Below are 12,165 nucleotides of genomic sequence, written 5' to 3'. Positions count from 1 at the left end.
TCTTCGATTTTTGTTCTGTTATTGTTTTTTTATGAAGCACATGCATTTCGCTGAGTTGTCGTGTTCTCGTGTCGGGCACATTTCGGACACGATACTCACCGACACTCATCCGACACGCGTGTCTGTTGTGTCAAACCGTGTCTTAATAAAAAAAATAAAAATTCTTCTTCGGACACACTTGGACACATCTAAATACCATTACGTGTCAGCGTGTCCAGTCTTATTAATATATATTTTTGAAATAAATTTAGATATAGTATATATTATTATTTATTAAAACAAAAAATATTTTAAATATTTGATTTAATTAAAATAAGACATTAAAAATAATTAAAAAATTAATTTATATTTTAACATCAATAAAATATCAAAATATCATTACGATTTATCTAAAAAATATTTTATATTTTATATATATGCGTGTTCCCGTGTCTTGTAAGATTTTAAAATTCGCGTGACATGTCCCGTGTCCGTGCATCATAGCTGTTTTTCTGTCTTTCAACAAGAAGAATAAGAACAAGAAGCTAATGGTAGTATGCAAGGGAGAGATGACGAGACAAGTACCCAACATTGGGAGATCGGAGTACAACACTTGTAGTAACAAGAAGATATTAAGGTGTTCGAGATGCGCAGACTACTTGCCCCGCAAAGAAATTGGAGCTCTTGCAAACAAGTTAGAAACGGCGTCTGAGGCAAAGCATATGGAGAAAAGTAGAAAACTTAAGTGTTAGTGGACCAAAGAATACCTTAAGGTGACGGACGTCCTCAAGCAAGTTATTAAGTGACCGCCCACAGGAATTTAAAATAAGCTTGTCTCCACAAGAGAGGAAATGGACAACAGACGACACAAGAGGAGAGCTCGCAAGGTTTCTAATCTCAGACAGCGAAGGTTAGCTCTAGCACCATCACCTACGGATACCTTTAGGATCAACCTAAGAATTGGGTTAGTGAAAATGATAGTTAAGATAGATTCCTTAGAGGTTTTATAACCTCTAGGTATATCTAAAGTTTCGAGAGTGAAACTTTTTGTAAAGAAGGTAGAATATAACACCCTAATTCTCTATATAATTAATTCTCTAAAATTCTGTTATGAGAATTCGCAAACATCCAAAATTTGCAAACATCCAAGAATCACCTCACCACAATATAATAAGGCGAACTTAGATAAAATAAGTGAAAACAAAAGAAAGTACAGTGAAAAATAAAAGCATGTCACAAGCTGAAAACCGTACCAATAACAAAGAATTTCGACTAAATTCATCTATAAAAACTTTACTACTGGCTTTTCTTGAATAATCTAGCTTTAGTAAAGTATTCTAAATGTGTTTTGGAGCTGAGATACTCTCTGCTACCAATATCTCAGATATCAGTTGTTTAACCGACATGGTTTGAAACGGTGATTTCACGGTTTAGCCATTAAACCGTTTCTTCTTTCTCTTTCCTTAATAATTTGGCCAAACCACCAAGAAACTCTCTACAACCAAAATCATGAAGCTATTAGAAAGATTACCTAGAGGAAAACAAGGAACCAAAATAACTAGCCTAGTTAAAATCTAACCGAGCTTAAACTAAACCAAACCAACTCCATTCCCTTCCAACCGAACTGGTTTTCTTCACACCCTCTCTCCCCAAACCCAAAAAAAAAAAAAAAAAAAGAACACTACCAAATAGTGGTTAATCAACTATTTGTTTCAACACATGGAAACAGATTTATAGATAGATCTCCAAGTAAATAAGTAACAAGAATATGCAGTAGATTCCATATCAGTGTAGTTCGGCTTTTCTGTCCCTAGCAGCTTTGATCTGATCCGCAAGTGATACTCCTTTCTGCAACTTTTCTCTCTTGATAAGCTCTATATCCAATTTATTGTAAGTTGGGAAAATTGAATTGAAAACATCTCCTTCTCTAGATACTTGACTGCTGATGATATTCTTATTTACAGGAATCTGAAAACAGCACAGAAAAAAAAACAAAATCATGATTAGAGAAATAAAGGATACATAACAAAAATGGGTGTAATGTTATAATATTAGAATGAATATTAGAAACAAGGTCATGGTAAGCAGTTATGTTAATTTTAGATAGATACTTCTTAGTGGCACCACTCTTGAAAGGGGTGCTTTAACACAACAGTTAATTTCTGAGATAAATGTTCAGGTAGCGTTTAAGTTTCTAGTAATTAGTATCATAACAAAAATGAATTGTTCCCCCAATTAACACAACCACCAATTAGTTACTGATTTAACCATTAAATTTCCTATGTTTATCTCCTGATATTCGAAGTTTAGCTAAGATTTACATTCGGTTGCCACATCAATAGGTAGTTCTCTTATCCTTAATTGCTTTAACATTTGCACTTACAATAGCTAATATAGGGAAACACTATAAAGGTGTACCTTCGTTAATTTACAGGCAAGTTTGAACTCTTTAGTAACTTCAGAATCAATATTGTCTTGCTTTCCTTTTCTAGATTGCCGGATCTTCGTATCCCCCTTCGCTTTTGTCCTCTCCTGATGTTCTTTCCTCTTTTCAGCAAGCATTGCCTTCCTTATTGCCTTTATCCGTGCAGCTTTCTCTGCTTTTACTCTTGCGAACTCTTTTGCCCTTGCTTTTTCTGATGCACATTGAAGCTTATAGAGGAGAACCATTTCTTGTTTTATCTTCTGATAGCTCCCCCATTCTAGTTCTTGTTCACCACTCCCTCCTTTCTTAGCTGCTGTGGCTATGCATTCCCTCCATGACTGAATGAAATTCCTTGCTGCAGCAATCGCCATCAACTTTTTCCCCTTTTTCTTTTCCTTGGCCTGAAGAAGTTGGAGGACCTCCAATTGTTGTTCTATCTTACTGTAGCTATCCCAATCTAGTTCTTCTTGATCACTTGCTCCCTTCCTAGCAGCATTTGCTATGCCTTGTTGCCATGAAAGCAAAAAATTCTCCCCCAACCGCCTTGACTTCAGACGCTCTTGCCAAACACGTCTCAGCGAATAACTTATTTTTGCCTTGATTTGATCACTGCAGGAAGGTTGACAAAGGTTGGAGAATGCATTGTCATTGACTACATTCATTTTCATATTAATGCCACAAAATTTAGTAGAAAACTATTACAAATGATTGCGAAAGTTCACTTTTCAGTTTTTCAGCATTCATGGTGCTTTGAGGCTGATAGAATGATAAAAAATTTTGTTCTAGAAAGTCTTCAGAGATACCCTTGTAGTATAGAACAACAAAAATAAACTTTCTGTGATCCATATCATAAGGATTCAACATAGCTTATGTTGGCTGTTAATGAAGTTATACCTGTAGTTATAGAAGTAACAAGATTCTAGGAAGACAGCAATTAGATTAAAAATGTACTCGAATTATAATATAAATTTAGAATAGTCGCATATTGTTACCTATATTTTACTAAACCTGACAAGTAGCAATAACTTAGAAATCTGGATGTCATATCCTAAGATAGACAAAGTCTAAAGGCTATCCTCCAGTATTTTTGTCCCTAAGGGGATAAGCCAAATAAAATACATTATGCAAATTTCACAACCTCACTGCATATGCCATTCCACCATAACTATTTTCACTAGGAACTTGAAAAAACAAAAGTAATCTGAAATCCTTAATCAGTCACTTTCTTCAGTCGATACTTCTCATACTTTTCTGTAATCTGTATTAAGAAAAGAGTAGTATTCCTCTTTCTATAAATATTGAAAAAATTTTGGAAACTCGAAAGTACAATACTAGGTAAGGCATACCTTTTTCTACTCATCCTTATAAGCTAGAATTTTCAATGAAATAAAATTAAAAAGTTCTTTTTTGAGGTGTACGGATAAACAACATGAAAAATATGATTACCTATGAAAATGAGGATGTTCAGCCATCTTCTTCCGTATCTGAAAATTTGAAGAAGAAGAAGAGGCTTAGGATTACTATGTGAGTCAATATAAAGGAATGACCTATCAGCACAAAACTTTTGTGAGACAATAGCACTTGCATATTGAATACTTGTGATAAATAGTGGAAGGAGCTCAGAACAAAAGAGTATCACTGACATATAAAGCATTGCAATAAGTCAATAACAAAACATGTCATATTGTCAACACATACTAAAAGGATGAAAACCCCCAAAACTAAAGGGCTCATATTTGACTTCACCTTTGGATCCCTTAATGCCTCTAACGTTCTTATCCTGATTCGCTCACGGGTCTCTGCATTGTGTGTGGCGTCAGTTATACAAAATTAGCTAACTATAAGGTAGTGTTTGGATAGTGTCGAGACAGAGACAGAGACAATAGAGACAGATTAAAAAAAAGTGCCTTTGTCTTTTGTTTGGTAGTACCATGGGATAGTGAAAGACAACACAAGAAATTTTAAGAGTATGTTTGGTTTCCGTTTTCACTTTCTATTTTCAGTGTTTTTTGTTTTCAGAATTTTGCAAAGGAAAAAGAGGAAACAACGAAAACAACAAAATCTTCGTTTCTATTTTCACCTCGTGTTTTCTCTTTTTTGTTTCACAAAATTCTAAAAACAAAAAGTACTGAAAATAAAAATACAAACCAAACACACCCTTAGTATGTTCCAATGCTCAGGCTCCAGTATCCCCACTTTTTGGAAGTATTGGGGCACACTATATTTTTCATTCCAAACAAGACACACAGACAATTTGAAGTTTGTGTCCTTGTATTTCTGTCTCGTCTCGCAAACCAAAGACTGCCTAAGGTACATTAGTGTCCATTTAAATGCAAACTACCTGCAGTGTGTTTCCTTCCTTTGTTCCAAGGTACTCTTCCTTTGTTGGCTAGTCCTATTCTCATTCTTCTGATCCTCTCCTTAAGAATTTCTTTGTTCTGAGGTTCTACAAAGTCACTAAGGCCACCAGCCTCATTCCCGTTGTTCACATAACTCAATTCCAACGAATCAATATTAACTTTTGACTGATTGTATTCTTCAACTCCCACTGATTCTTTGTCATCAGCACTTATTATATGCAGCTCCTGAACTGGTAAAACCCTTTGAGATGAACAAACAAATAATGTTGATTTAGGGACTTCAGTCTTCACCACAGACACTTGAGGTTGTACTTTAAGTGTTACTCGGGGACAAATTGCACAAGCACAATCACCAACATTGCTCAGGAGCAGCAGCGAATTCGTGTTAGAAATATGAGTTAAGGGAGGAAGCATAATGGACATTCCTCTGACACTAGCATCAATTGAAAAATAAAAGATAAAATGAAATCTTCTTTCTTCTTAATAGCAGAGCACTTGCTGGTTCAATGCTTGACAAGTGTTAAGAGTCCTTGAGTGGCACCTAACAAAAGCAGCAGAAATTCAATTGAGATTTAGAAAGGTTATCATTAAACAAAAAGTAAATATCAAAATTATAGTAGATAAGGAAGCATGAGCGGAGGCACGGAGACAGGGGAAGCAAGCAAGACTAGTCACATGCACACATTAGCCTTTAAATTTGAATTTCAAACCCACCTAGTCCTGGCAAACTTCAAATACAAATTAATCTATACATAACGTGACAATGTAGATATCACATTCAACGACAGAAATATATTCTTTATTTCTTTGGGACAAGAAAAGTGGAGGTTGAGTTAGTTATAGTTTTTTCTTGTATGATTAAAATGAGTGCTCAAAGAACATGAGGAACACTAAAAGGAACCAGCAAACCCATTTTTCAACACCATCAAAAAGTTAATTTTCACCAACAGTATACACATAACATAATATAGCATTCAACTTTTTTAAAAAGGATAATAAAAAAGTCAACAATTAAGATAAAACCAAAACAATAGCATACACCTTTATTCACTTTAACAGAAGATACCTAAATAATAAATTGACAACAATATCAATACATTACTAATTGCAACCGTGACAAGGCCCTCCTTTCCCTCCCATAGTTCTTGCATTCTTCCAAAGATTTTACCGACAAATAGACTGCACAATTTGAGCATTTGACAACCATATCTTAGCAACACACCACACCACAAATATCATGAATCATGAAAATTGCGCAAGAAAATTCAGTAACTATTTTCATGAATCAGTTTAACATGAACCAAACACTGGAAATTAAGCACCTAACGAAAGAAAATCACAAAATAAAAAGCTAGAAAACCAAACCTTAATAGAACCAATAGCAAAAGAATGGTAGAACGACACAGAGAAATGAAGCAGAACGCGTGTGGAAGAAGAAAAGATCTGTGAGGAGGGTGACGGTTGGCCCGAAGACCCGCGGGAGAGAGATAAGGCGGGGGTGGCTGAAACCTGAATGCGAGAGTGAAGTAGGATTAGGTGGAGAGTATGTGCCTCTAATGGCTGTAACTAGAGTCTGGAGTAGACAGTAAACACGGGATTGTTGAAAAAAATTGAAAAAGTAAATGTGATCTCTTGATATAAATTTTTTAGATCACATCTTATTTCATTAATTATTAAAAAAATTGAGAAAATAGTAAACACTCAAATTTATCCTCAAAAAATTTATTCTCTTGACATCTCAAGAATTATTTCCACCCGATACATCGATACATTCGATAACTAATCAATTTTTAATATGCATATTAATTTATAAGTTCCTACTAATTTAATAAATTTTTCTTTAGGACCATTAAATTTCAAAAAATCAGTATAAAATAAATTAAGATTTATTTAAGTGATTTTTTATAGAAAGATTTTTTTTAAATAAATTTTTAAAAAATTTTAAAAAAATAAAAATAATTTTATGTTTAAATATTTAATGTAAAAACATCTTTTTATTTAATAATTATATTTAGATATGACGATATAAAAATATTTTTTTATTTATTTATAATGTTAAAAGTATCTCTTTTTTTTAAGCTAAAAATCTTTTAAACAAAAATATAAATTGTAATTTTAAAAAAATATATTTTTATTTTTATCACTAAAATTTTGTCAAATACATTAAAAAAAATTTATTAAAAAAATATTTTTCTAACAATTTAATAATACCTAAATAAGCTTTAATCCTCATTTAAAATGGTAAAAAGAACAAATTATTCAAAAAGATTAATTCTTGAAGACTTTTAAAAATTAAAAATTTGTTAACAATTAAAGTGTTTGGTCTAAAAATTTTTGGGAATTAATTTGAATGTTTATTCTTATAACTATTTTAAGTTATTTATTTATAAGTGAATATAAATTGTTTTTGTAGAACTTTCTGTTTTTATCTTAATTAACAATTTTTTATTCTCTAGATTTTTTTAGAATTATTTTTTATATCTTTAAATATCTATGTTAGATAAATATCTGTGTTAGATAAATAAATTTATATTGAATTTTATTATAAAACAATTAAATCTCAAAAATATATTTTAAGATAAATTAATTATTTTTTAAAATAATAAAAAGAATAACTTGTCTGACAAAAATAATTCTTAAAGATTTACAAAGAATAAAAATTTAGTGGAAATAAAAAAATTTGATCTAAAATTATTTGAAAATTAATTGACCTATCTACTTTCACTTTGTTTCAAGACAGGTAGAACTATTGTGCATTATTGTTTCCCCTATCCTTAAACTTGTACAATGTAATATCTTCCTTCAAACAAGTCATTGTCAGCTTCAAATGTCTTCTTCCATTTGCCTATTCGGCTATTCCCACTTAGTTTAAGAGTTTTTTTCCCGACAAATTCCCTCTTTAATTCCCCTTTCCAGCCAATAATATCTACTATTCTTTCATGTTCTTCATTTCAAATTTAAAACTTTTAAAAATGAATTAGCAATATCTTTAAGTCATTACCCAATTTTTTTTTATTCGCCATTTATGAGGTTTTTTATTCTTTTGTTATTAAAGTAGTAGTATTTAACTATTTATTTTTAGGTCATGGATTTGTTACTTTCATTTTTGACGTGGAAGTATCGTTAACCATCCAAAAAATATTTATAAAAAGAACTCCATTTTTTTGTTTTTAGAAGAATTCATAATTTGACATTTATCTCTCTATTTATGTTTTTTACACATTTTTCCTTTTCTTTTTTAATCACAATTTTAAAGAGGAGACATTTGCCTAGCATTCTTGTCTCCTTCTACCACCGTCACTCATTCTCTATTCCTCTCCCTTTGTGGTCGCTCGTTCTCTGATCCTTGTCGTAAGTCGTTGCTGGTTCTTTGCTCCTCACCGTGCGCTGTCGTTGTTACCCTACTTCTCTTCGTGTCTCGCCGTATCTCGCCGTCGCTGATGGGTGGTCTCGCCATGTTTCTCTTCTGTGTGTGCTCGAAGTCGAAGCAACATTTCTTCTTTTTGGACTCGCTATTTCTAACTCTCTACTTTAGTTCGATAACTCAGTTCAGATATACCACTCAATTTAGCTTCTTTATTTTCAAAGTTTCAATTTCAATTTAGAAAAGGAAATAATATGAGAAAGTCTGCTGATATTTTTTTTAAACATGTGTAGAATTATAGCATTGGTTAGTTTAGCAATTTTAGCACTTCATAAAGTTATGTTTTTCTTTCTTTCAAATAGCATCAGTTAGTTTTAGCAATTTTGACTAGTTATATTTTTTGTCAGTAGAAGATAAAAATTTTGCAAAACCGTTTACCTTTGTTGTTGAGAAGCATTGCTATGTCATTATTATGCATGGACTAAGGTTCAAGTACAGAAGATATTATAGTAGATTCTTAGAAGTTATTGCATATCAATTCGATCTATTATGTTCATATTATACTTTATTACTGTCAAGCGATTACTTGGCTTGGGAGTTTGCTGTTCTTGATTCTTGTATCTGACATTGTCTTACCACGTTAGTGTATTATTATGTTCAAAACACAATTCTTAGTCTTTTCACGTGTTTATGTAGATCAGATTATTAACATTGTGATTGAGTATCTATTTTCTTTTGTTTAGTTTGGAGTTGAAATTGTCCCTGTCCTCAATGGCCTAGTTTTATACTTGTTGGATATGTATGAAAAAATCATATAGAAACTTTTACAAAGAGTTCACTTCATCCAGGGCATCTTCTTCTAAGATTAGTTTGACTCTTGGATTTAGTGAGACTTACCAAGGACTTAAATCTGATCTTGAAACTCCTTTAATTATTTACACCGAAGAACTAAGTGTAAGAGAAAAAAGTACACCTCATAAACCTAACTTAGTCACAAATTGATGAACCTAGTTTGTGGCAAATTGCCAAATGTGGCTTATACCTAACAACATAGATTGCTTCAAATGTAACAACTAGCAAGGTTTCTTCTAAATCTTTTGTACTTAAATTTGCAATTGAGCACATTGTTTCACTTATGTGATTGCTAATTTGCTATGCTATTTGTATTGTGAGCACAACTGTGATGAGTTCCACATCAGGCCTCTTTATCCTTTTATTTGTAACTTTTTTCATACAGGACTCACTAACTACCATCAGGATGGTTGCATGTTAATAAAGCATAATTAGTGTTTATATTACAACAGTTGAAAAAACTTGGGTAGCAGATGACTATATCATTAACAGAAGTATTTCTTTCATGGTGTTTCCATATCATTAACAATAGTTGCAAATATTATATTTCACTCTATATTTACATCGTTGTTGCTTCGATTTCTGAAAATAGATATAGTCTCCCTAATGACTGGAAAGCATTCTTTAAATGGTGACATTTTTTGTTTAGTTTCAACAATATTGCATTGATTGCACTACTATAGCATTGTCTTAAATAAATAATATTTTAGCTGTATTGGTGAACATCTGTATTTTTTTATTTACATTTGTTGCTTACCCTCATTAACTTGGTAATTGTAAATGGTGAAGCAGTGCTACCTTATTTCTATGCTTACATATATTTAATAGATGCTATTTTTAAGTATGTGCAAGATGGCTAAATAAGATTGTGTTAAATCACAAAAAAACTCAATTCAGTCAAGAAGCTGAACCAGCTGTTTCCATAATATCGCACGAAATAATGACGAAAGAGCATAATGATGAATCAGAACTTGTGTGTCACACAATTCATAGTATGTTGATCTATCTAATGAATATAAACTATTTTGTTCATTGTAATCAAATGGTGTTGATACAAGAGTAATTTTTGTAAAAAACCATAATTTAGTCATATTCAAATTCTATAATACAAATCTTTCCAATTCAAGAACTAGAAAATCCCAATCAGCTTGGAATATAGCGAAACTAGTTTAAAATGTGGTTAACGTAAAAACATAAATAAGAATGCATATCTATTTCAGCTAAAGGATGAGATAATAGCTCTATTTGAAATATTCAAGCCATGGAATGCCGTTAAAGGCATTTGGAAAGCTTTAGAAAAAGGAACCAACACAAATAACACTCCATTTATTTATTTCACCTCAAATAACCTCAATTTTTGGCTTCAATTTCTTCAAGAATAACCAAAACTCATTTTGGAAAATCTTTTATTATTGTTCTAATTGAATACAACTTTCAAAAAAAAATTAACGAAGATTCTAATGCACCATGCATTAACTTAACAGCATATATGACAATCTTTAGCATTCGCATAGACATTTATTTAACTAGGCTAATTTCTGGTAGTGTCCTTCCCTCCATATAGCATGTAGTCTTTCTTCATTTCTCCCAAAACTGAATCATTAGTGTTGTATAAAAATAAAACACAAAGAAAAAGAAGTCTATCACTACATATTCAATACAAGATTCCTAATTGACTGTGCATATAAAAGCAAGCTGATGATAATGCCCCAAGAAAGAGCCAATGACAAATGAAAATTTGCAGGAGGTATGAGAATTGCTTGTGTTTAGAATTAAACAAAAAATAATGCCTTATATCAATTCGGGCACATGAGGCAAACATTGATTTAAGAAAAAGACGTCAACTACGTATGATGTATTTCATAGAAACACAATTCTAAACCATGAAAAGTAATAGTTTCAAGTTTAAAGTTACATACAAATGGGAAAAAAGAGATAGCATAACAAATTCTAGTAAATGGTCAAAGTAAGTTATACCTTTAAAATTTTCTATGAGAATATTCATTCTTCTTAGGAAAGCACAAGTTTTGACCACATGCTAGGACAATAACAACTTTGAAAAATGTACATGAATGAATTTCGGATATATATGTAGTCCTTTTTTCGAGAATAATACTACAAGGACTAGAAAAAAGGTTAGTTTACCCCCTTCAACTTAGATAGAAAAAAAAGATAAAAATTCAACTCCACCTAAAAAAAAGCCAATCCATGAACGAAACCCTAAATTATATTTTTTACCATTCATAACACAGTTCACAACCCAATAAAACAAGATACCTCTTGATAGTTAAATAACATGCTAACAATAAATATCAGAAACGTGATCCTTTTTGAATAGGTAGGCAGTGGCGGATCCAGAAATCTTATAAGAGGGGGCCAAATTAAATACAAAATAAATTAAAATATAACATAATAAAAAATTAATAAAATATAATTTATAGTATATAGATCAAAATTAATAATTATATTATATAAAAATTAACATTCAATTACATACTTTAGGATTTTGGTCTTTTTGAATTTGGTCTATGATATTTCATATAATTAAAATTATCAATTTACCATCTGAAATAAATTTTGAAATATTTTCTTTTTCAACATATACAATCATATAATATGTTAAAAGTTCGTCTTTCATATTATTTTAAAGTATTATTTTAATAATTTTTATTGTTTAAAAAATCTATTCAGTTGTTACGGTTGTCATAAAAAGAGCCAAAACAAGAATTTTTTTTATAATTATTACTTTTTATATTGATCCGAATCTATATTTTTTAATAACGTTTCAATTATTTATATATTTATATGCTTTTATTATTTATTAAATTTATTTGTTAATTGTTACTAATATATTATAATATATATTAGGGTAAAGTATTAAATTGGTCCCCTATGTTTAGGCGTAATTTTGTTTTGGTCCTTCAGGTTTAAAGTGTCTTATTTGAATAAAAAAAAGCTTCATTTAACTTCAATTTAGTCCCACCGGAGGTCAAAGATAAATAATTAATGAAATGTCCTATATGAAACTTTGATTATTTCGATAATTATTTATCCTGCTGTCATGTAGGACAAGGTTGATAATTATACTGCTGTCATGTAAGACAAATCGTTAATTATTTATCTTTGACCTCACAGTGAGACTAAATTGAAGTTAAATGAAACTTTTTTGAATTCAAATAGGATAC

The 12,165-nt window shown here is 31.1% G+C and overlaps 1 protein-coding gene across 3 annotated transcripts; it reads right to left on the bottom strand.

Moving 5' to 3' along the window:
* Nucleotides 1-1,668: 1,668 nt before the first annotated feature.
* LOC112737911 (uncharacterized) lies at nt 1,669-6,403 on the bottom strand. Of its 3 annotated transcripts, none has more exons than XM_025788062.3 (7): nt 6,130-6,396; nt 5,862-5,943; nt 4,746-5,305; nt 4,151-4,203; nt 3,851-3,888; nt 2,398-3,013; nt 1,669-1,947 (listed from the first exon to the last, which is right to left on the bottom strand). In XM_025788062.3, the coding sequence occupies exons 3-7, from the start codon at nt 5,185-5,187 to the stop codon at nt 1,765-1,767; spliced, it is 1,332 nt and encodes a 443-aa protein (XP_025643847.1). In that variant the 5' UTR covers nt 5,188-5,305; nt 5,862-5,943; nt 6,130-6,396; the 3' UTR covers nt 1,669-1,764. The 3 variants fall into 3 exon arrangements, with proteins under 3 accessions (XP_025643847.1, XP_025643848.1, XP_025643849.1); XM_025788063.3 differs by having other exon boundaries at nt 5,831-5,943; nt 6,130-6,394; XM_025788064.3 differs by lacking the exon at nt 5,862-5,943 and having other exon boundaries at nt 6,130-6,403.
* Between the last annotated feature and the right edge of the window lie 5,762 nt (nt 6,404-12,165).

The sequence above is a fragment of the Arachis hypogaea genome, chromosome 13 (genome assembly GCF_003086295.3).
Source record: "Arachis hypogaea cultivar Tifrunner chromosome 13, arahy.Tifrunner.gnm2.J5K5, whole genome shotgun sequence".
Classification (NCBI taxonomy): domain Eukaryota; kingdom Viridiplantae; phylum Streptophyta; class Magnoliopsida; order Fabales; family Fabaceae; genus Arachis; species Arachis hypogaea.
This window is presented reverse-complemented; position numbering and strand designations above follow the sequence as displayed.